The 22,886-nt window shown below is 48.8% G+C and overlaps 2 protein-coding genes, 1 long non-coding RNA gene and 1 other non-coding gene across 13 annotated transcripts in view; 3 read left to right on the forward strand and 1 right to left on the reverse strand.

The window, feature by feature from the left end:
* The first annotated feature begins 91 nt into the window (after positions 1–91).
* SUOX (sulfite oxidase) lies at positions 92–7,100 on the forward strand. 3 transcript variants are annotated; one of them, XM_012450428.2, is made up of 5 exons: positions 92–316; positions 589–693; positions 3,808–3,867; positions 4,140–4,314; positions 4,862–7,100. In XM_012450428.2, the coding sequence occupies exons 3-5, from the start codon at positions 3,818–3,820 to the stop codon at positions 6,269–6,271; spliced, it is 1,635 nt and encodes a 544-aa protein (XP_012305851.1). In that variant the 5' UTR covers positions 92–316; positions 589–693; positions 3,808–3,817; the 3' UTR covers positions 6,272–7,100. The 3 variants fall into 3 exon arrangements, with proteins under 3 accessions (XP_012305851.1, XP_012305852.1, XP_012305850.1); XM_012450429.2 differs by lacking the exon at positions 589–693; XM_012450427.2 differs by lacking the exon at positions 92–316 and having other exon boundaries at positions 349–693.
* A 1,577-nt stretch (positions 7,101–8,677) lies between these two features.
* IKZF4 (IKAROS family zinc finger 4) overlaps positions 8,678–22,886 on the forward strand; it is a 30,729-nt gene continuing 16,520 nt past the window's right edge. For 2 of the 8 annotated variants that reach the window (XM_021666042.2, XM_064377210.1), the window contains exons 1-4: positions 8,872–8,946; positions 12,562–12,639; positions 18,968–19,019; positions 20,622–20,719. Coding sequence is in view for 3 of the 8 variants with exons in the window: in XM_021666047.2 (XP_021521722.1) it covers positions 22,795–22,881 (87 nt within the window). In the remaining 5 variants the exon portion in view is untranslated. Of the gene's footprint in view, positions 8,947–12,561; positions 12,640–18,964; positions 19,020–20,438; positions 20,720–22,731; positions 22,882–22,886 lie in introns of those variants that run through there. The other 6 variants (XM_021666047.2, XM_064377208.1, XM_021666043.2 and 3 more) reach the window with 6 other exon arrangements.
* LOC110567220 (uncharacterized) lies at positions 11,303–22,803 on the reverse strand. The gene is made up of 3 exons (XR_002477664.2): positions 22,676–22,803; positions 15,968–16,121; positions 11,303–11,427 (listed from the first exon to the last, which is right to left on the reverse strand). It is a non-coding gene; the product is annotated as an uncharacterized LOC110567220 (long non-coding RNA).
* On the forward strand, positions 16,731–16,869 carry LOC135275583 (U4 spliceosomal RNA). The gene has a single exon (XR_010343197.1). It is a non-coding gene; the product is annotated as a U4 spliceosomal RNA (small nuclear RNA).

A 22,886-nucleotide genomic window follows, 5' to 3' on the forward strand; every position in this document is an offset into this window, starting at 1 on the left:
CGAGCGTCCCATTCGTTGTGCTCGGGTGGCGGGGGTGGGGGGGGGCGGCGTGTAACGGACTCCAGACTGGAGTGAAGAGTGGCAGCAAAAAGAGCCAGTGTCTTCTCCGAGGCTTCCTGGCAACCTGCCTGCCTCGGCTCCAGGGGGCGGGCGCAACAGCTTCGAGGCTACGCTTCCAGCCAATGGCTGAGGGATGAGGTGAGGGGCGTGAGTGGGCCTTCACTCCAACCGGACTTAACAGCCGCTGGGCCCGCCCCTTCGCGAGAACTCTGAGCACTCGGCCGGTATAACAGTATTACTGAGGACGCTGGACCCGGTAAGGGGTCTGGGGGTGGGAAAGAAGACGGGGAGGAGGGGGCTGCTGAGTCGGGCAGTGGAGGGGACCTTAAGGCCCAGGTGTGCTCCGAACCTCAGGGACAACAAAACTACCAGTACCTGCATCCACTCCCTCTGGATGCTTTTGAGATCGCGGGGTGTTGCAGCAAGACCCTTTTGTGCCCGGATGCCGGACATATCTTCCTACGTAACGTGCCCGTGGGGAGTGAGGGGTCATCACCTGCACCGACGGGTGGCATTTCTGTATTACAGCAAAAGGCTGTCCCTCCCAAACCTGGGATTCTGGTCTGAGTTCATCTGCGAGTCGGCCCTACCTGCACTGCTCCCGTCTAGTACAAGCAGGCTGCTGGCATTGAGGTAGGTGGCAGAGAGAGTAAGGGTCCCTTGGCCTAGGGGCAAAGTGAAGACTGCTCCTATTCCCATCTCTAGGTTTCTCTGCCTCCCTACCCACCACCCACCCGCCCTGACACATTGGTCTCCAGCATCTCATCAGCAGTTTAGACATTTCTCACCCCTCCTCACTTTGGCCTTGCTGGGTCAGTGCTCTCTGTTCAGCAATGTGAGGAAGAAATTCTTGCAGGGCAGAGAGCAGAAAAATTACATTCCTTCTCCAGCCTGCCCCTGACACTCTGGCCATTAACTCTTCAATTTGCTGAGCTCGCTGCAGTGGCATAGACAAGATGGAGGTGGTCTGGGACCCTGGGTTGGGGTCCAGTTATGAGCTGGGTTCAGTTTTTTTAGGGTGAAGGGAGGCAGAGTCGGAGACTAAAAGGCCTTCAAAGACAGTTATTACAGTAGTCTCCCCTTATCCAATGTTTTGCTATTCAGAGTTTCGGTTAACCATGGTCGACCACTTGGAAAATAGGTGAATATAGTACAATAAGATATTTTGAAGCTAGAAGTGGTGGCTCATGCCTGTAATAATCCCAGGACTTTATGAGGCCAAGGTTGAAGGATCACTTGAGCCCAGGAGTTTGGGACCAGCCTAGGCCACATAGTAAGACCTCATCTCTACAAAAAAACAAAACAAAACACCATGCATGGTGGCATGCACCTGTGGTCCCAGCTACTCAGGAGTTTGAGGCAGGAGGATGGCTTGAGCCTGGGAGTTTGAGGTTGTCGTGAGCCAAGATCATGCCACTGCACTCCAGCCTGGGCAACAGAGCGAGACCCCATCTGAGGTGGGGGGAAGCCAGGCACAGTGGCTCATGCCTGTAATTCCAGCACTTTGGGAAGCTAAGGCAGCAAGATTGCTTGAGGCCAGGAGTTCAAGACCAGCCCTGACAACATAGTGAGACTCCCATGTCTACAGAAAAATTAGCCAGGCTTGATGACACATGCTTGTGGTCCCAGCTACTGGGTAGGCTGAGGTAGGAGGATGGCTTGAGCCCAGGAGGTTGAAGCTGCAGTGAGCCATGACTGATAACTGACTTCATCACCCAGTTTTGTTTTTTTTTTTTTTTTTTTTTTTTTTTTTTGAGACGGAGTTTCGCTCTTGATACCCAGGCTGGAGCGCAATGGCGCGATCTCGGCTCACCGCAATCTCCGCCTCCTGGGTTCAGGCAATTCTCCTGCCTCAGCCTCCTGAGTAGCTGGGATTACAGGCACGCGCCACCGTGCCCAGCTAATTTTTTTTTTTGTATTAGTAGAGACGGGGTTTCACCATGTTGACCAGGATGGTCTCGATCTCTTGACCTCGTGATCCACCCGCCTCGGCCTCCCAAAGTGCTGGGATTACAGGCTTGAGCCACCGCGCCCGGCCTGTTTTGTTTTTTTTGAGACAGGGTCTTGCCCTGTTGCCTAGGCTGGAGTACGGTCGCACCATCATGATTCACTGCAGTATCGACCTCCTGGGCTCAAGCCATCCTCTCATCTCAGCACTTTTCCCACCACCCCAATAGCTGAAACTTCAGACAGACACAACCACGCCCAGCTAATTTATTTTTGTTTTCTAGAGACACAGTCTCACGATGTTGCCCAAGCTAATCTTGAACTCCTGGGCTCAAGTGATCCTCCTGCCTTGGCCTCCCAAAATGTTGGAATTACAGGCATGAGCCACCATGCCTGGCCAAAAAATAAAGATATTTTGAGAGAGATACCACATTCACATAACTTTGTTTTTGTTTTTGTTTTGAGATAGGGTCTCTCTCTGTTGCCAAGCTGAAGTGCAGTGGCACAATCAGCTCACTGTAACCTCAAACTCCTGGGCTTAGATCTTCTTACCTCAGCCTCCAGAGTAGCTGAGACCACAGGTGCGCTCCACCACGCCCAACTAACTTTTTATTTTTTGTAGAGATGGGGTCTCCAACTCCTGGCCTCCTGCCTAGGTCTCCCAAAGTGCTAGGATTACAAGAGTGAGCCACCATACCCAGCCCTTTTATTACAATATAATGTTATAATTTTTCTATTTTGTTATTAATCTCTTACTGTGGGTAATTTATTAATTAAACTATAAGAGGTATGTATGTATAGGGGAAAAAAAACAGTAATACAGGGTTTAATACAATCCATGGTTTCAAACGTCCACTGGGGGTTGTAGAACATATCCCCAGTGGATAAGGGGGTACTGCTGTACTTGTTGACTCTTCATGTTAGCTCTTCAAGGCAGATATTATTTCAGAGATGAGGAAGCAAGTTCAGAGAGGCTTGGTATCTTGCTCAGGAAATAGGGCTGGTTAATGAATAGCAAGATACAGTTTCACAAACCCAAGATAGTTAGCCCCCAGAATCTGGGCTCCTTCACCCAATTAGTCTGCCACTACTTTTTTCACTTTTTTATCCGTTTTAAGTCAGTCTGGGCCAGGTGTGGTGGCTCACACCTGTAATCCCAGCATTTGGGAGGCCGAGGCGGGCAGATCACCTGAGGTCAGGAGTTCGAGACCAGCCTGACCAACATGGTGAAACCCTGCCTCTACTACACATACAAAAATTAGCCAGGTGTGGTGGCAGGCACCTGTAATCCCAACTACTGGGGAGGCTGAGGCAGGAGAATCGCTTGAACCTGGGAGCCAAGATCATGCCATTGTACTCCAACCTGGGGGAGAAAGCAAGACTTTGTCTCAAAAAAAAAAAGTCAGTCTGCCCCTCAGTTGTCCTCTGCTGACTTCAGAAATAATAAACTGGCCAGTAGACATTTGGCTCTGGTCCTTTAGGCCCTTGCCCCAGGCATGGTTCTCTGTGGTGGACAAAGTTCAGAGTGGAAGATGGAAGACAGTTGATTCTAGAAGCACCCATTCCTCATACCCCATTCCCCACCCTCATTACCTGCCATCCTGTCAGCACAGTCTATCTCTGAAATGCTCCAAGTTTTCTCTAATGGCCCATTTGTACTCCCACTCTCAAGACTCCCCATTTGCCCAGAAAGCTCCTTGCTGACATTTTCTGTGTCTCCCTCCTACCCATTCCCTTAGGTCTCCCTAATATCCCCTCCCAAGGTCTCCCTATCTTGATCTCAGAATCTTCCTTCTACAGGTCTGCTACTATGCTGCTGCTGCACAGAGCTATGGTCCTCAGGCTCCAACAGGCCTGCAGGTAGGCCATCCCATTCCAGGACTTGCCTCCTAGCCCCCATCTCCTGCCCTTAGTGTCTTTTACATGTCTTACCTTCCAAATAAGACAGTTGAGAGAGTGTCCAGGGAGGACAGAGAAAGCCAGATCCCACTTTTCCCACCTATCCCTTGAGAAACTGAGTTCCAACTGAAGGAACAAATGGCCAACCATGAAGAAAAGAAGTAGATCCTAGGCCTTCACTGGCCCTTTCATATGACCATACGTGCTACTAAGAAGACCTCTCTCTCTTCTAGACTCAAGGCAGTCCACTTAAGGCTCTGCATTCAGGCCTGCTCCACAAATGAGTCATTTCAGCCCCAGCGCCCCAGCCTCACCTCTGGTGATAACTCCAGCACCAGGGGATGGAGAGTCATGGGGACCCTATTAGGTCTCGGTGCAGTGTTGGCCTATCAGGACCATCGGTGTAGGGTAAGTGGGGAAGGGACTTCATTGTCAGAACAGACTGGGTACAGTGGCTCACACCTGTTATCCCAGCACTTTTGGAGGCCTAGGTGGGTGGATCACTTGAGTTCAGGAGTTTGAGACCAGTCTGGGCAACATGGCAAAACCCCATCTCTAGTAAAAATACAAAAATTAGCCAGGTGTGGTGGCATGTTCAAGAGGCTGAGGCATGAGAATCACTTGAACCTGGAAGGCTAAGTCTTCAGTGAGCCGAGATCAAGATTGGGCCACTTGAGCCCGGGTGACAGAGTAAGACTCCATCTCAAAAAAAAAATTGTCAGAACAAAGGAATCAGTCCTAGTAAACTCCACAGGCAACCCAGGCTGTGACCCATGCTCTTGCAGTTACCACAGAGTCCACAGTCACACAGTCACACACTCTTCATGCACAGTGGAGATGAAATCTGCTACCTTCAGTTCCCAGTGGCCAAGACTGTGGGTTGGGTCAGGATGAACTAGAGTGATTTCTTCTTAATAGTCTCTTCCCTTTTGTCTTACTCCTTCCCTGCCAACAGGCTGCTCAGGAGTCAACACACATATACACTAAGGAGGAAGTGAGTTCCCATACCAGCCCTGAGACTGGGATCTGGGTGACTCTGGGCTCTGAGGTCTTTGATGTCACAGAATTTGTGGACCTACATCCAGGGGGGCCATCAAAGCTGATGCTAGCAGCTGGGGGTCCCCTAGAACCCTTCTGGGCCCTCTATGCTGTTCACAACCAGTCCCATGTACGTGAGTTACTGGCTCAATACAAGATTGGGGAGCTGAACCCCGAAGACAAGGTAGCCCCCACCGTGGAGACCTCTGACCCTTATGCTGATGATCCTGTACGTCATCCAGCCCTGAAGGTCAACAGCCAGCGCCCCTTTAATGCAGAGCCTCCCCCTGAGCTGCTGACAGAAAACTACATCACACCCAACCCTATCTTCTTCACCCGGAACCATCTGCCTGTACCTAACGTGGATCCAGACAGCTATCGCTTACACGTAGTAGGAGCACCTGGGGGTCAGTCACTGTCTCTGTCCCTGGATGACTTGCACAAGTTTCCCAAGTACGAGATCACAGTCACTCTGCAGTGTGCTGGCAACCGGCGCTCTGAGATGACTCAGGTCAAAGAAGTAAAAGGTCTAGAGTGGAGGACAGGAGCCATCAGCACTGCACGCTGGGGTGGCGCACGGCTCTGTGATGTGTTAGCCCAGGCTGGCCACCAACTGTGTGAAACTGAGGCCCACGTCTGCTTTGAGGGACTGGACTCAGACCCTACTGGGACTGCCTATGGAGCATCCATCCCTCTGGCTCGGGCCATGGACCCTGAAGCTGAGGTCCTGCTGGCATATGAGATGAATGGGCAGCCTCTGCCTCGTGACCATGGCTTCCCTGTGCGCGTGGTGGTTCCTGGAGTGGTGGGTGCCCGCCATGTCAAATGGCTAGGCAGAGTAAGTGTGCAGCCAGAGGAAAGTTACAGCCACTGGCAACGGTGCGATTACAAAGGCTTCTCTCCATCTGTGGACTGGGACACTGTCGATTTTGACTCTGCTCCATCCATTCAGGAACTTCCTGTCCAGTCGGCCATCACAGAGCCCCAGGATGGAGAGACTGTAGAGTCAGGGGAAGTGACCATCAAGGGCTATGCATGGAGTGGTGGTGGCAGGGCTGTGATCCGAGTGGATGTGTCTCTGGATGGGGGCCTAACCTGGCAGGTGGCTGAGCTGGATGGAGAGGAACAGCGCCCCAGGAAGGCCTGGGCGTGGCGTCTGTGGCAGTTGCAAGTCCCTGTGCCAGCTGGACAGAAGGAACTGAACATTGTTTGTAAGGCTGTGGATGATGGCTACAATGTGCAGCCAGACACCGTGGCCCCAATCTGGAACCTGCGAGGTGTGCTTAGCAATGCCTGGCATCGTGTCCACGTCCATGTCGCCCCATGAGCATGGAAAGGAGCCACCTCAACCCCTTTCCCCACCTACTGGCCTCACTGCTTCAGAAAAATATTTCCCATCTCTCGACATCTTGGATCACAACTCTGGCCTTCCTAAGCCATACCCAAGTATACGTATAGCACATTTCACCCAGGGACCCTCCCTCTTTGGACAGTATGTTACATACCCGTCTTGGCCTTTGAACCTGTGCCAGGAAGTGTGAGCTGTTACAGTAAGGGGCTAGAAGTGAGACAAGTAATTCTGGAGACAAGCACTATTTTGTCTTCCTACCTCACCTCCATTTCTAATGCCTACTGCCATCGAGGCCTTGTTTTGCTTTTCCTTTTGGAGTCTTCAGAGAAATGTGTGTGGCATGTGTAAGAAAAGTGTATATACTATTTTCTACTGCCTCTCCAGGTTGCCAGAGGGTTGTGAGGAAAGCAAGGGGTGCAACCGTCTCCTTTTATAGTTCTACTTTTCTAATAGTCTGTTTAAGATCATTACTCTTAGGCCTAGGGAGTGAGCCTATTGCAGGAGAGAGGACACATTTGTACTGGGATATATAATGAGATTAGTCCAAAACAAACAAAACTGGGGAGGAAGACAGAGAGGAAGCAGTCTTGTAGGTTAAAAAGTAAGGCTTCCGGCCGGGCTCGGTGGCTCATGCCTGTAATCCCAGCACTTTGGGAGGCCGAGGCAGGTGAATCACTTGAGGTCAGGAGTTTGAGACCAGCCTGGCCAACATGGTGAAACCCTGTCTCTACTAAAAATATGAAAAAAAAATTACCCGGGTGTGGTGGCTCACCCCTGTAGTCTCAGCTACTTGGGAGACTGAGGCACGGGAGACTGAGGCACGAGAATCGCTTGAACCGGGGAGGCAGAGGTTGCAGTGAGCTGACATCATACCACTGCACTCTAGCCAGGGCAACAGAGTGAGACTCAGTCTCAAAAAAAAAAAAATTAGCTGGGTGTGGTGGCAGGCACCTGTAATTCCAGCTACTTGAGAGGCTGAGGCAGGAGAATCGCTTACACCCAGGAGGTGGAGGTTGCAATGAGCCGAGATCGCACCACTGCACTCCAGCCTGGGCGACAGCGAGACTCCGTCTCAAAAAAATAAAATAAGTAGGGCTTCTTTCTCAGGTCTGGCAATATCTGCAGTGGCACCTAGGTGATTGACCTCAGGATACCAGAAAGGTGACAAAAACATGTACCCTCCAACTCCTCTCCCAACAATTCCAATACACTTGGTAGGAAAGGTAAAGAATGCTAGGAGTTGGCCAGGTGTGGTGGCTCACGCTTGTAATCCAAGCACTTTGGAGGCCAAGGCAGGCGGATCACCTGAGGTTGGGAGTTCAAGACCAGCCTGACCAGGTGAAACCTTGTCTTATAAAGAAAGAAGCCGGGCGCGGTGGCTCAAGCCTGTAATCCCAGCACTTTGGGAGGCCGAGGCGGGTGGATCACGAGGTCAAGAGATCGAGACCATCCTGGTCAACATGGTGAAACCCCGTCTCTACTAAAAATACAAAAAATTAGCTGGGCACAGTGGTGCGTGCCTGTAATCCCAGCTACTCAGGAGGCTGAGGCAGGAGAATTGCCTGAACCCAGGAGGCGGAGGTTGCGGTGAGCCGAGATCGCGCCATTGCACTCCAGCCTGGGTAATGAGCGAAACTCCGTCTCAAAAAGAAAGAAAGAAAGAAAGAATGCTAGGAGTTTACAATCAACATTGTCTTAAGAGGTTGTGAAAGTAAAATAAATCTTGGAGCCCCAGAATCACTGAGCTAAAGGGAAAAGTCAAGCTGGAACTGGTTAGGGCAAACTTGCCTCCCATTCAAAGTCATCTCCCTACTCACTGAGATAAATGCGTATCTGATTGTCTCCTTTGAGAGGAATACAACCATTTACCTCTTCTCTACCTATGACCTGGAAGCCCCCTCCCACCTTTGAGTTGTCCCGCCTTTACATATATTGATTGATGTCTCTTGTCTCCCTAAAATGTATAAAACCAAGCTATGCTAGGATCCCCTAGGGCAAGTATCAGGACCTCCTGAGGCTGTGTTACAGGAGCGTGTCCTTAACTTTGGCGAAATAAACTTCCGAAATGGAGACCTGTCTCAGATTTTGGGGGTTCACATGGTACAGAAGGAAAACGTGGCTCTAGGGGCAGAAGTGCCAGACCACGTAGGGCGTCCAGTGTGTGCTTAGATTGCAAACTGGGCGCAGATTAAAGGCTAGTCTTTGGGCTACCTTTGGCAGGTGATGGTGCCTTTCGGACTTAAATCTTTCGGTGCTCAGCTACTCTCCCCTAGCTCCTCTCCCTTTTTCCCCAGCAGTCTCCCCGGCTTGGGGACGCTCGGTGTTCGGCCAAGCCGCCTGTCGCCCGGTAGTGGGACCGGAAGTTGTTAGGGGGAGGGGGACGGCTGTAATGGGGGGGAATATTTGGGGGGGCAGGTCCCTTCTCAGGTGAAGCCGCTGATGGAGATGGAGCCACCGCCGCCGCCACCGCCTGTGAGCCCCCCGGTCCTGGCTCCGGCCCGGCGATTGCCGCCGCCTCAGTGACCTCACTCCCCCCGCACTGGGCCGCCCGGGCCAGAGTGGGGGACCCCTGCCGCCCCGCCTCCCTTTCCCCCAACACCGTCCCCTCTCCCCCACCCTTCACAGCTTGCGCGCGCGCGGAGACGCCTCAGGTGAGTGAGGGGCGGGGCTTGGGGGGGGCAAAGCGGGGGCGGGGCCTCGGTGGCCGGGGGCGGGGCCTGAGGGCCTCGGCCGTTAAAGAAGGGGGAGACGTGGGCGAAGGAAGGGGGCAGGGGGTCGAGGGGCGCGGGTTGGGTAGGGGTTCGAGGGGTGGAAGATGGCCGGAGGAGTTTGGCCCAAGGCCTCAGGGTTAAGAGAGTGGTAACAAGGACTTGGGGGTCCTAAAAAGGCGGGAGACGGATCGAGACAGGGGTCTGAGGACAGGCAGAAGCTGGCAGGCGCGGGGCTTCTCCGTGGGGATGTGGTTTGGGTATACAGCAGAAGGACAGAGAGTTGAAAGGAGCAGCAGAGAGGGTATCTAACAAAAAAAGCGAGGGACCCAGGTGTTGGGTCGAGGAATGCTGAAGACAGGAGTCTGGAGAGAAAGATGTAGGCCTAAGAAGATCTGGGAGGTAATGAGCATATTGGGAGAAACCTGTAGAGAAGAAACTTAGGATGGAGTGAGAAGTGCACAGCGTAGGGCAAGAGGTGTAGGGAACTTAGGAAGCAAGTCTGGGAAGGAAGAGATTCACTTCCTAACAGCCCTAAGAAAGAAATGCAACAGAGGAAGCCCCAGGGCAGACATCCAGATGGGAGCTGCAAACTTGGGAAGCAGGCTGCCTGCTTACTGTGTACTAAAACAGCCCTCCCTGTACCTCCTCACGCAAACCCTATCCCGTTATTTTCTTACCCCTTGTCTGCTAGAGTTGTAGGTTCTCACTTTTTAAATTTTCTGTTATTTCTGTGCCTTTAAAAAATATATATGACTAGTCCTGTCTGGGAACAGTGGAATGTCTAATGGAACGTACCCCATTCCCCCTCCAAGGTCAAGAGCTTCCAGGAATTTTTTTTTTTTTTTTTTTTTTGAGACGGAGTTTTGCTCTTGTTGCCCAGGCTGGAGTGCAGTGGTGGGATCTCGGCTCGCTGCAACCTCTGCCTCCCCGGTTCAAGCGATTCTCCTGCCTCAGCCTTCTAAGTAGCTGGGATTACAGGCCACCATGCCCAGCTAATATTTTATAATTTTAGTAGATATGAGGTTCCACCATGTTGGCCAGCCTGGTCTCGAACTCCTGATCTCAGGTGATGCACCCACCTTGTCTCCCAAAGTGCTGGGATTACAGGCGTGAGCCATCACGCCTGGCTGAAAAATATTTTTGCATGCCTTATTTTGCCTCATTTCTTTCTCACATAAACAAAACTGTCTATAGTTGTGACTCTTATCAACCCTCACTCGTATGTCTAGGAGCTCCTACTGTGCCTCTCTCCTCAGCATCAATGGTGGGCTTGGTATGTTCCCGACATGCTCACATGTCAACTTTAGGTATTCCATCATCATGGTTAACCAGATGACCACTGAAGCCTGTCTCCCCTTACTGACACTTGCTTACTTTGCCTGGGTGAAGATACATGTTAATGTCCTTAAGGAAGCATGAAAATGTTGTCTGACTACCTAGAATAGTTCCACTTAAGATAACTCAGATTCTGAGAACAAGGCCAGATAAAAGGCCAAATCAGACAATCTTTGAAAGCATAGTGTTTCGTTTGGTTGGGGTGTACGAAATGCCCAGCTGGTAATCCCTCACCTCCTCATGGACCTGCCAGTAGGTCAGTGAATCTTGCTCTGTGGTTTGCAGAAGGACTTCAGCTTTTCCTAACAGTCTAAAGCGAGAGAGTCCAGACAGCACCTTGGGTCATGAGAACAGTCAGATGAGTAGCTCCTGAGATAAAAATACAATCTTAAAAGAAGAAAATAGCCTTACCATTGGGAAGCAGGAGAAGTTTCACTGGAGCTGCTGGGGTGGGCTTCAGGGTGGTGTGAGCTGCCCTCATTTTGGCAGCTTCAGAATTATACCTTGCCCTTGTCAATGGAAGTGATGTCTCAAATACAAAACATCATGTCTTTGTTGCCCACTGAGTGCAGTTAGTTAGCTGAATTGTAGCTTCTGGGCAATCCCCTTCCTCTGAGTAGGTTAAGGGTAAGGCATATTTCAGGACTTGGCTCAGAAATAAGTCCTGACTTTTTTCCAGTGAAAATGCAACTGAAACTCTCTTTATGTCCTCTTAGTTTGAAATCTGCAGCTTGAACTTCCCAGCATGGGAGAAACTTATCCCACCTTTCACCCTGCCCCCTCACAACACACACACACCAGTATCCACAAAGGAATTATTTTTTTCCCCAGCTGACCATCTCTCTTTCTCTTTCTACACACACACACACACACGCGCGCGCGCGCGCGCCAAAGAAAAAGAAAGATAGGTATTTCTAGCTTCATTTTACTCTGTAGGAACAAATAAAAGTGGGACCCTGTGTGTGTGGACAATGCCACAGGCAGAGGAACTCCCTTTCTTTATTGGTCTGTTGACTCTGCTGGAGAAAGCTTTGAATTCCAGGCTTTGATTTGCTTCCTCTTCTTAGAAGAGTTATGGACTCTGTTCTGGAAACAGAGAGATAAGTTCAAAGTTTATCAGACAAAAGCATCTAAGAAAGGGTAGTGCTGATATGAATGACCTGGTCCACCTGGGGGTAGGATCCACATTGTAGGCTCTGATGCAATACATATGCTGCGGTAGTCCTCAAACTAAGAGACCCTGTTTCTACCTTAAAGAGACTTAATGACCGTCTAGTTTGGTGTTTTCCTCAGGTCCAATATCTCTGAAAAGAGACATAAGAGGAAGAGGATTATTTATCCTCGCATCCGTAAGCCTGTGTTTTCAGTTCAAGGATTTAGGTCACCAAGACGCAGACCCAAAAAAACTGTTCATTTAATAACCCAAGAAAGAAGGCAAGCAGGGTGGCCCAAATCTTCCAACTGGGGCAAGATTTAATATAGTGTTCCAGTGGAAAGAACCCTCTAATGGTAACCTGGGCTCTGCATGTCCTACTTCTGTTGTTAACCAGATGGGTGACTCTAGGCTTAGTTTCTTCTGTTAAAAACCAGGAGATTGCAGATCATCTCTCAACTCCATTTCAGCTCCAGGATTCCCCATGTCCTGGAGTACCTCTGCCCCAGACCCTCCCCATGAAGAAGAGAGGCTTACCAAATTGGATTATGAGAGCAAGATGTTAGCAGAGGAGGCTGAAAACATCTTTCTGGCCCAAGCAACAGTGAGCTTTTTTTGATCAGCATGTATTAGGGACTTTGGGCCACAATTACAATCAAAGGCAATTGTTCCTGTCTCTTCTACATTTTTTTGCTACTGTACCCTAGTCAGAATAGCTGAGACTTCCCTGTAATTTCAAACTTCACTTGAGAGAGCTAACCCTGTTTTGGGCTTCTTTGGCTTTAAAACTGATCTTTATAAAACTCAAATTGAATATCCCTGCTCTACTTTCTCCATCCTTCCCTGAACATACAGCAGTGACTTCGTGGGGCCTTTCTATAAACAGAGGGCAATACTTGGGGGAATACCCAAAAACCCCAAAAAGTATCATCTCCATTGTATCATATCTAGTGATGTAAAGTGTTTGGCCCTTTTCCTTAGTTCCTTATGTCCTGAAATGAGACACAGGAGGGATAGGATTGTTTCTTCTCCCACTCGTAAACCTTAGCCTTCTCTCTCTTCTGCAGTCTACATGGGGAGGACAGAGAAGCACAAAGAACAAGAGAAAAGATGCATCCATCTGAGATCTAAAAGGAGAAAATGAGGTGATATTTTCCCACTGCCCAGGTGTTGTGTTTTCAGTTCGTACCCCTTTTTATTTTAGAGACTGGCCATTCCTAGGATGACCTGGGAATTCATCCCCTCTGCACTGCTCCCCAAGCACTTGGATAATGAAGCTGAGCAATCTTCAACTGTATTATATGTAGACAGAAGGTTACCATCTACAGCCTGGTGAAAAATAAGTCAGACATTTTCACTGTAAAGACAGACATATGAGCTAAGCTAAGGTTGGTGGGTTTCCTTCAGAGAGCACTAGGTTGACCCTAAAGATTATTTCAGAGTTGCAAATTGCTCAATGTCTAGGTCATTTTCCTGGAAAGGGGCTTGCAGACAATGCCTAATTCCATACCTTTCTCTGGCCCCTTTGCCTTTTCCCCCTCCTCAATTATGCAAAGCTTTGATAGAGAGCAGAGCCAGCTATTCGACTCCAACATGTTTTTGCTCAGATTTCATTCAGTTCAGGAAGGCACAGACAGTAGAGGATGATGCTGTGGGTTTGCTCTACTTGTAGTACCTGAATGGCTCACACCCAAGGCACATGGGAAGTTCTGTCTTGTTAAGAACCACTGGTATCCACCTCAGAACCCAGGTCCTAAGGGAAAGTGGAGAAAATTTTTCCACTTCTCCCCGTTATAGTTTAGAAATAATAACTAAAAACATGGTAGGAATCCTTGCCACTCTCTCCACCTTCACCCTCTTTCCATTCTTCTCATGACCTTTTTACCCCTAGGCCACAATAAGCATGTGTTAAATGACTCTCTTTTTTAGGGTCTCTCTATGTTACCCAGGCTGGCCTTGAACTCCTGGCCTCAAGCAGTCCTCCTGCTTTGGCTTCCTAAAGTCCTGGGATTACAGGCATGTGCCACCATGCCAAGCCTAAATTCCAATTTTGAAGTGCCACTGGATTAAACAGGATTCTTGGTATTTGATGAGTTTTCATTAATTGTGATATCCATTTTATTTCAGGCATTCAGAGCCACCACATAGAAAAAACTTGACTTTCTCACATTTTTGTCACCAATACTTAGAGCCATGAGAATGTTTCTGGGGAAAGGGGGATGGTAGCTGATGCCTGACCTCCTCTTGGAAATCAGACACTGGATTGGTCCTCACTGCTGCCTGTCTGGGAGTCTGGTGGGAAATCTTCTGTCTAGAAAGGATGCCCATTCCCGTTCAAATGTTGTTGGGAGAAAGCCAGGGCCATGGAGGACTCTTGTTTATGCCAAGTAGATTCAAACAAATAAGGAACAGCTGGGCACAGTGGCACATGCACCTGTAGTCCCAACTACTCATGAGGCTGAGGAAGGAGCATTGCTTGAGGCCAGGAGTTTGAGGGTATAGTGTGCTATGACTGTGCCTGTGAACAGCCACTGCACTCCAGCCCAGACAACATAGTGAGATCACATCTCTAGTAAATATAATAAATAAATAAGAACAAGAAAGAAAATCTGTGTCTCCAGAGGTTACAATGACCAACCTTTCCTCCCTCTTCACAGAGATATTCCTTTTGAATTGGAAGACTGATTGTTTCTAGTTGCTTTGTGTTCAGCTCAGAGCTGAATTTACAGTACATATATGCCTACCCCCCATCACTGAGTGATGGTTATGTTGCTTTATTTATTTTGTGGCAGAGTCTCACTCTGTCACCCAGGCTGGAGTACAATGGTGCAATCTCGGCTCACTGCAACCTCTCTCTCCAGGGTTCAAATGATTCTCATGGCTCAGCCTCCCAAGCAGCTGGGTCTACAGGAACGTACCACCATGCCCTGCTAATTTTAGTAGAGACGGGGTTTTTTTTGTTTTGTTTTGTTTTTTTGAGACAGAGTTTTGCTGTTGTTACCCAGACTGGAGTGCAATGGCGTGATCTTGGCTCACCGCAACCTCCTCCTCCTGGGTTCAAGCAGTTCTCCTGCCTCAGCCTCCCGAGTAGCTGGGACTACAGGCGCGTGCCACCATGCCCAGCTAATTTTTGTATTTTTAGTAGAGACAGGGTTTCACCTTGTTGACCAGGATGGTCTCGATCTCTTGACCTCGTGATCCACCCGCCTCGGCCTCCCAAAGTGCTGGGATTATAGGCGTGAGCCACCGCGCCCAGCCAAGACAGGGTTTTACCATATTGGCCAAGCTGGTCTCAAACTCCTGACCTCAAATGATCTGCCCACCTCAGCCTCCCAAAGTGCTGAGATTACAGGTGTGAGCCACTGCCTCCAGCCGACAGTTATGTTGCTTTAAAGCCAATTTCCTTCCAAGATCTTCGATCCAAAACTGTCTGATGTAACTAACTTCCCTCTCCTTATACCTCCTCCTCCTGTAATGTGTCTCCAATTGGCACTGCCTAATTTGACCTAGTTCCTCTAAGGAGACACTCAAGATCTGCCTGCCTGGTTAGGCAGGGGAGGAGGTGCTTCGAGAGTGGAGAGTGGGAAGGTTGGGCAGGATGTGCTGCAGGGCGACTTGAGCAAAAAGTAAAAAGTACATCTACTGATTTGCTCCTGGTTCGCAGAAAACCAGGACTGAGAACAGCAGAGTTTCAGTCCAATCCCCTCTCACTTCCAGGATTACCAGCTTGGCATTAAAACCAGCTAGAGAGTTGGGCGGTGGCTCATGCCTGTAATCCCAATACTTCAGGAGGCCAAGGCAGGTAGATCACCTGACGTCAGGAGTTCAAGACCAGCTTGGCCAACATGGTGAAAACCTGTCTCTACTAAAAGTACAAAAATTACCCAGGCATGGTGATGCACGCCTATAATCCCAGCTACTTAGGAGGCTGAGGCACGAGAATCATTTGAACCCAGGAGGCAGAGTTTGCAGTGAGCCAAGATTGTACCACTGCACTCCAGCCTGAGCAACAGAGCGAGACTCTGTCTCAAAAAAAAAAAAAAAAAAAAGAAAAGAAACAAACACCCAGCTGGAGGCAGCTATGATTTCGCCCAAGATGTGTCAAAGAGCACCTGTTAAGAGCAATTAAGCAGGAGAGCTCAGTTTGCTGTTAGAAAGTCCAACTCAGAAAACAACTCCTTCTGACTCTTCTGGAAATTGTTTTGGGGACATTTGGGCAGAAGTCCAAGAATGAGATACACTTCCTGAGCCAGTGCTAGCTGAACGCTATGCTTCACCTGTTCTGCCCACCTAATGCTTGTGTAGCCCCTCATTTGCACAGGCATTAGGCATGCTGCACACACACGCGCGCGCACACACACACATGATAATATGAGCATATTGCTTCCTCAGAGCCAGCTCAACTTGTTCTTCCTTTTTAAGTAACAGACCCCACTCCCACAGGGATCATAACAAAGGAAAAAAATGCCTTACCTGATGTTTGCACCATGGAAAAGAATTAGCCAGGAGTGGTAGTACATGCCTGTAGTCCCAGCTACTTGGGAGGCTGAGGCAGGAGAATGGCTTGAACCCAGGAGTCAAAATCGTGTCACTGCACTCCAGCCTGGGCAACAGATCGAGGCTCCATCTCAAAAAAAAAAAAAAAAGAGAAAAGCAAGATATATGAAGGCCTTGAGTAAGTAGCCTGGGTTTTGAAAGGTTTAATGGAAAGAGGACACCTCAGAGAGGCAGACAACCTGTGTTCTTGTTCTTGTTCTGTTCTTACCATGAACCCTGGGACAAGTAATGTAACTGCTCTGAGCTTCAGTTTCTCTAAACAGAAAACGAGAAAATCCTTCTCATTTTGCCTCTCCTGCATGGGGAGGGTGTGTAAGGAAGGTTTCAAGTGACACTTTGAACTTTGCATTCTTTTTTTTCTTTTTTTGAGATGGAGTCTCCCTTTGTTGCCCAGGCTGGGGTGCAGTGGCATGATCTCTGCTCACTGTAACCTCTACCTCCTGGGTTCAAGTGATTCTCCTGCCTCAGCCTCCCAAGTAGCTGGGATTATAGGTGTCCACCACTATGCCCAGCTAATTTTTTTGTATTTTTAGTAGAGATGGGATTTCACCATGTTGGCCAGGATGGTCTCGAAATCCTGACCTCGTGATCTGCCTGCCTCGGCCTCCCAAAGAGCTAGAATTACAGGCATGAGCCACCTTGCCCAGCCTGAGCTTTGCGTTCATTTTGAAAAACCCCTAGCTTTGCATAGTGGCAGTATTGTAGCCAGAGATTTATCCGAGGCTCGATTATTGCTAATTGAAAACTTTTCCCAATACCCCACCATGACAACTTGCAATATAGTTGGCATTGGCAATTTTTGACAGTCTCTACGGAGATGCAATTAAAAAAAAAGAAAAACCCTAAAGGGCAATTTTGAATCTAATGATTTGGAAATGAAAGGGCCCCTGAATACCAGACTGCCCTCCTTTATCTTTTGATCTCTATCTCAAGTTTTGTGGCTAGTTCCAGAGAGTGTGAGTTCTCTAACTACTATGGACTTGGGCTCTTCTAATCATTGTTCCCAAGGGACCCTTCAAGGAATCACTTATCACCGTGGCTTGTTCTAGTGGTGCAATCCCAAAGTTCAGTCCATCCCAGGAAGGATGTCAAGAAAAGAGGAGCTAATAAACTTAGCTAATTTTTTTCTCCACACCCTGGCTTCCTAGGGAAATAGGATTGATACTAGAAATCTGTGACAAAATGTAAGAGAGAATTGTTTTGTCAAGTGAACGTAAGCCCATGTTTCAGGTTTTCTCATGAGCCTTTTAAAGGAGTCTCTCAACTCCAGACAACAATTGGGGGAGGGGGCAGGAAAACAGATACTTCTTCTGTGTGCCTTCCTGCACCCCCTCACCCCCACCCTCATCTCTCTCAATATAGCATTACAATCAAACCAAATTTTTAGCCATCTGCCTCAGTGAGATCCTTCAAAAAGACCAAGAATCCCCAAGGCAGCTCAGACAGTTAGTTCCCTTGCCCGATTCTTGCTTCTACCTCAGGTCATTTAGTTTTCATCAGATGAGTGGGGAAAGCAATTTTTTTTAGTTAGGGGGGCAGGTCTCACTCTTCGCCCAGACTGGAGTGCAGTGGCAGGATCTCAGCTCACCGAAACCTCCACCTCCCAGGCTCAAGGAATTCTCCTGCCTCAGCCTACCAAGTACCTGGTATTACAGGCACACGCCACTACTGCCCAGCTAATTTTTGTATTTTTAGTGGAGATGGGGTTTCACCATGTTGGGCAGCCCGGTCTTAAACTCCTGATTTCAAATGATCCACCCTCCTTAGCCTCCCAAAGTGCTGGGATTACAGGCATTAGCCACCACGCTGGCCCCAATTTTAGGTGTATGTACATTTCTACCAGATCCGATTTTTTTTTCTCTCCTCTCACAGGCTCCTAAAGAGATAACTCATTGCAACAAATTATCACTTTTAAGTGTTCTCAGTTCCTGATTGTTTAATACTCTACTGCCAGTTACTGCTTGCCTTCCCTCAAATAGACTAACCTTCATTTTAAATTCAGACTCTCCCCACTTCCTTTTTTAAAATAAGCATTGCAGAGTAATTGATGAGAGGATGGGGATAACCACTTAAAGGCTTAATTTGCTTATTACACCTTCAGTAGAGGACTTATCACTGAACCCTGAGTGGGCTGCTCTCCTCCATCTTCTACTTTTCCTGTCACCCTCCCTCACACCACACATCCAAGACAGAATCCCTTGAATGACTGAACCCAGCTTCTTCTTATTACTACCCCATGTTTTAACTGAGGTATAGAGCCTCTAAGGGGCTGTTTTGCCTCCTCAGGGCTGAGGAATAACCTGTCACCTACCACCTTAACTCCATCTACATACATGGTCAAAATCTCAAAATCCAGGACCATTCTGGATTAAGATAGTGTTTCCACCTCAGAGGCTGGGAAGCCCAGCAGAAGTTGTAAATTGGAGGAAATGTTGGGGTTTATAAATCAGGGTATATTGTCTTTCACCAGGACAAAGTGTAAGGTTTTTCTTCTTTTCTTTCTTTTCTTTTTTTTTTTTTTTTTTTTTTGGAGTGCAGTGGTGAGATCACAGCTCACTGCAGCCTCGACCTCGGCTCAAGTGATCCTCCCACCTTAGCCTCCTGAATAGCTGGGACTACAGGCACATGCTACCATGCCTGGATAATTTATTTTTATATTTTGTAGAGATGGGCTCTCCCTATATTGCCTAGACTGGTCTCAAACTCCTGGGCTCAAGTGATCCTCCCACCTTCTTCCCAAAGCACTAGGATTACAGGCGTTGAGCCACAGTGCCTGGCTAAAGTTTTTTTCGTTAAGATAGTATCAGACCATGCTTAAGTACTCCTTTAGGTTTCTTGCTAACTCAAGAAGTTAAAGAAAAGCCTCCTCCCTTCCCAGATCTATCTTCTAATAGCAGCTATTTTCTCTTTCAGCAGAATCTCTTTAAAATGGACATAGAAGACTGCAATGGCCGCTCCTATATGTCTGGTATGCCTTCTGTGTGTTCTGTTTGTTAGGGGCTGGAAGCAGACACTCTCCGGTAGAGCAGAGAGCCTTCAGCCTAGGCACATGGCCTCTAAATGTCCTAGTCACACAGCTAACACTCATGCTTAGTGGCACTTGATAGTGTGCAATTATTTTGATTTTACATTCCCTAAATAGTAATTCTCTTTTCCAGACTTCTTGGGGGGTAGAGGAAAGGAATAGGAGGGGAATATGAGTGGACATCATTAGAAGAATGATTTGAAGCAAATAGATGGAAAGAAAATATGGTTCCTTCTCCTATGCTCTGAAGTCACCAGCCAAACATGAAATTCTGTTCTATCCAGATAGAGTGGCACAAGGTTTTAGACCTCAAAGACCTGCAGGGGCCAGGTGGGCATGTGAATGAGTGAAGTAAGGTTAGGATAATAAGCAGAAAAGAATGGCGGGGGCTGTCATGAAGTGGAGAACACATATCCCACTTAAAGGGACAGCACCTTTCAGTTTCACTAGTCCTTGTCATGCAGAAATGTGTATCTAGTGTGGCCAAAATTTCTAAATTTTTAAGAGAAATCAGCAATTCAATTTTTTTGGGGGGGAGAAGATATTGAGGCACTTGTACAAAATTTTTTTTTTTTTTGAGATGGAATCTTGCTCCGTTGCCCAGGCTAGAGTGCAGTGGCATGATCTTGGCTCACTGCAACCTCTACCTACCGGGTTCTAGCGATTCTCCTGCCTCAGCCTCCTGAGTAGCTGGGATTACAGGGTACCCATTACCATGCCCGGCTAATTTTTATATTTTTAGTAGAGACGGGGTTTCACCATCCTGGCCAGTCTGGTCTCAAACTCCTGACCTTGTGATCCACCTGACTCAGCCTCCCAAAGTGCTGGGATTACAGGTACGAGCCACCGCACCCGGAGAGAAATCCAAATTTTTATATGAAATGTTTCCATTTTAAAATAATGACTCAAGGCTGGGCGCAGTGGCTTACACCTATAATCCCAGCACTTCAGGAGACAGGCAGATCACCTGAGGTCAGGAGTTCAAGACCAGCCTGGGCAACATGGTGAAACCCCATCTCTACTAAAAATATAAAAATTAGCTGGGCATGGTGGGGTGTGCCTGTAATCCCAGCTACTTAGAATGCTAAGCCAACATCATGCCACTGCACTCCAGCCTGGGTGACAGAGCTAGACTCTGTCTTAAAAAAGTCTGGGCTGAGGTGGCTCACACCTGTAATCCCAGCACTTCGGGAGGCCAAGGCAGGCAGATCACGAGGTCAGGAGATCAAGACCATCTGGCTAACACAGAAAAACCCCATCTCTACTAAAATACAAAAAATTAGCCGGGCATGGTGGCACACATCTGTAGTCCCAGCTACTCGGGAGGCTGAGGCAGGAGAATCACTTGAACCCAAGAGGTAAAGTTTTCAGCGAGCCGAAATTGCACCAATGCACTCCAGCCTCGGTGACAGAGCGAGACTCCGTCTCAAAAAAAAAAAAAAAAAAAAAAGAAACCAAAATTGGGTTTTGAATGTGAAGAGTATCCCTATCAGAAACCCAAGCACCATTGTGGAAATGACCTATAGCTTATTTTTTACTCTAAAGTAGGACCAATGAAGGAATTATTGGCATGCACTAAAGGAGATAGCAAGATGGGTCAGAAACACATATGAGAGTCATTGGCAACACCCGGGTAATGTAAGGTAAGATGTTGACTCTGACCCCTTTCTTGTTTAAGGAGGGAAGGAGTTGGAATGGGTAAAGGCATTCAATACCTGCTACATGCTTGACAGAATGACAGGGATCAGGTAGACTCATTTAATTAGAAGAGACTTTATTAGAGCAAAAGTCATGGCTCTTGTGAGGAGCGAGCCAGTCCTCCTACCTCCTCCTTAGTTAAGCCTATTCAGAAAACCACTACTGAGCAACAAGTACACTTGGGACCCTGTTTAGTGCTGGGGAACACTCAGATGGATAAAATCCAGTCCCTGCCATAAAGCAGGCAAATAAGAAACTACAAATCTTGTGGAGCTCTTTTCAGACCTGTTCATGGAGAATATTGGATGCTCGTGGAAAACTTCTGAGGTGATTTGCTTCACTGTGCTATGAAACCAAGCTTTCCCTGCTTTCAGCAGATTGGCATTTCCTAGATAAGAAGTGGCCTCTGCACAGGATGGTTTTTGAATGGAAGAGGAGGCCAGGAACTCCTCATCTGTACTCTGAGAATTCTAGATGTCAGCAGCTACCTTAGAAAGGGAAAGGGGAAAGTCAAGGTAGGGCTACCATTAGCTCTGAAAAGTACCCCTCTTAGGACTGGGCATAGCTGCCCTCATCACTGACCCCTCTCTCCTGGAAGAGTCATATGGAAGCAGAGGGAAAGGCTGCAGCACGCAGCTCTCCTGAAGCACACTGCGGGCCTCCACAGGCCATCACAGCTCTTCTGCTCCACGCCAGGTGACCTTCCCGCATCTGGCCACTTGATGAAAAGGGTATCTCTCTTGCTCTTCCAAGAGATTTGAATTCCTCCAGAACCTGATTCAGAAAATCTGTCTTTTCTCCCTTTTTCTCTTTTTAAAGGTACAGATTATTCCCTTCTGGAGCAGGGAAAAGGGGGAGATAAGCAGGAGTCTATTTTATGGCACAGATAACCACCCCTCCATTTCCCTATCTTTCAAGCAAAACAGAGTTGCTCAAACCCGGCTCATGCCATTAATCAACTGAGCAGTGAGTTTTCTGAGACTATGAAATGCTTAAGAGAACTTTAGTAGAAAGGGATTCAGGGGTAGGCAGCCCAAAGTTTCACAGCCCCGCCCACCCCCAAATTCTTGGAATCAGAAAATGTAGTCTTCCAAAGTAGGTCAGTTTGTCAGTGAGCAGCTCCTCTGAAAGGGAAGGGAGCAGAGGCCTTGTCCTGATAGAGGGTGGATTCATCCAGGGCTTTCGGCTGCTGGGGCCCCAGGGGCACAGGAGGGAGGGGAGGTGGGGAGCCTTTTTGCCAGGGATCTTAAAAGTCTCAGGGCCCTAGAGCAACACTAGCCTGACACCAGACTGTGCTGGAAAGGAGGGGGCTGTCAGTCCCCAGATCTAGAGAGTAACCTTCCTCCAGGAGGAGGAGGGAAAGAGTTTGGTGGGGGAGGGGCTTTCTGCCCAATCTGAGAGCCTTGAAGCTGTCCGTGTCCTGGGCCCCATGACCTCTGGGGCCTTGGCTTCCCCAGCTGGCACAGGATTGGGCCTTCCCTGGGGCCCCCCTTTTCTCCCTCCCACCCGCAGGCCCATCCATCTCTCTCTCTCTCTCTCTTGCACACACTCTTGCCTCTCTCAGGCATTTGTTGTGCAGTTCCTCTTTGTCTGCTGGGCACGAGGGCAACGGCATCTGCCTTTCCCTCCCTGTGCACACACCCACCCCCATCCCCTTCAATGTCTTGGAAAAGGGATGCTGTAGCCTAGCATCTCCCCCACCATACACACATATACATTCTCTCCAGCCCCCTCCCCAAGCACATCCAAGCGTGCTCTCCCCTCTCCCTCTCTCTGTGCCTCTCTCCCTCTCTCTCTTTCTCTCTCTCTCACACATACACACACACACACTCACACACTCAACACACATACACCCTGGGCTGAGCTGCTCTTGCTGGCTGCAGCCGTGGGCCTCTGCTCACCGTGCTGCTGCTGCTGCTGCTGCCTGCGAAATGACGGCGGTTCCCCTCACTTCCAGGAATCCACGCTTCCTGGAAGGTGAGTGGCTGGGCTCACCCCTGCCTGCCACTGAGACGCAGACATGCATACACCACCCGCACTCCCTCGCCGTTTCCAAGGCGGCGGCCGCGTTCGCACCCCAGGGTCTCACCGGCAAGGGAAGGATAATGTAAG

This window comes from Aotus nancymaae, unplaced genomic scaffold (genome assembly GCF_030222135.1).
Source record: "Aotus nancymaae isolate 86718 unplaced genomic scaffold, 86718_ANA_hifiasm-v0.15.2.pri h1tg000016l, whole genome shotgun sequence".
Lineage (NCBI taxonomy): Eukaryota > Metazoa > Chordata > Mammalia > Primates > Aotidae > Aotus > Aotus nancymaae.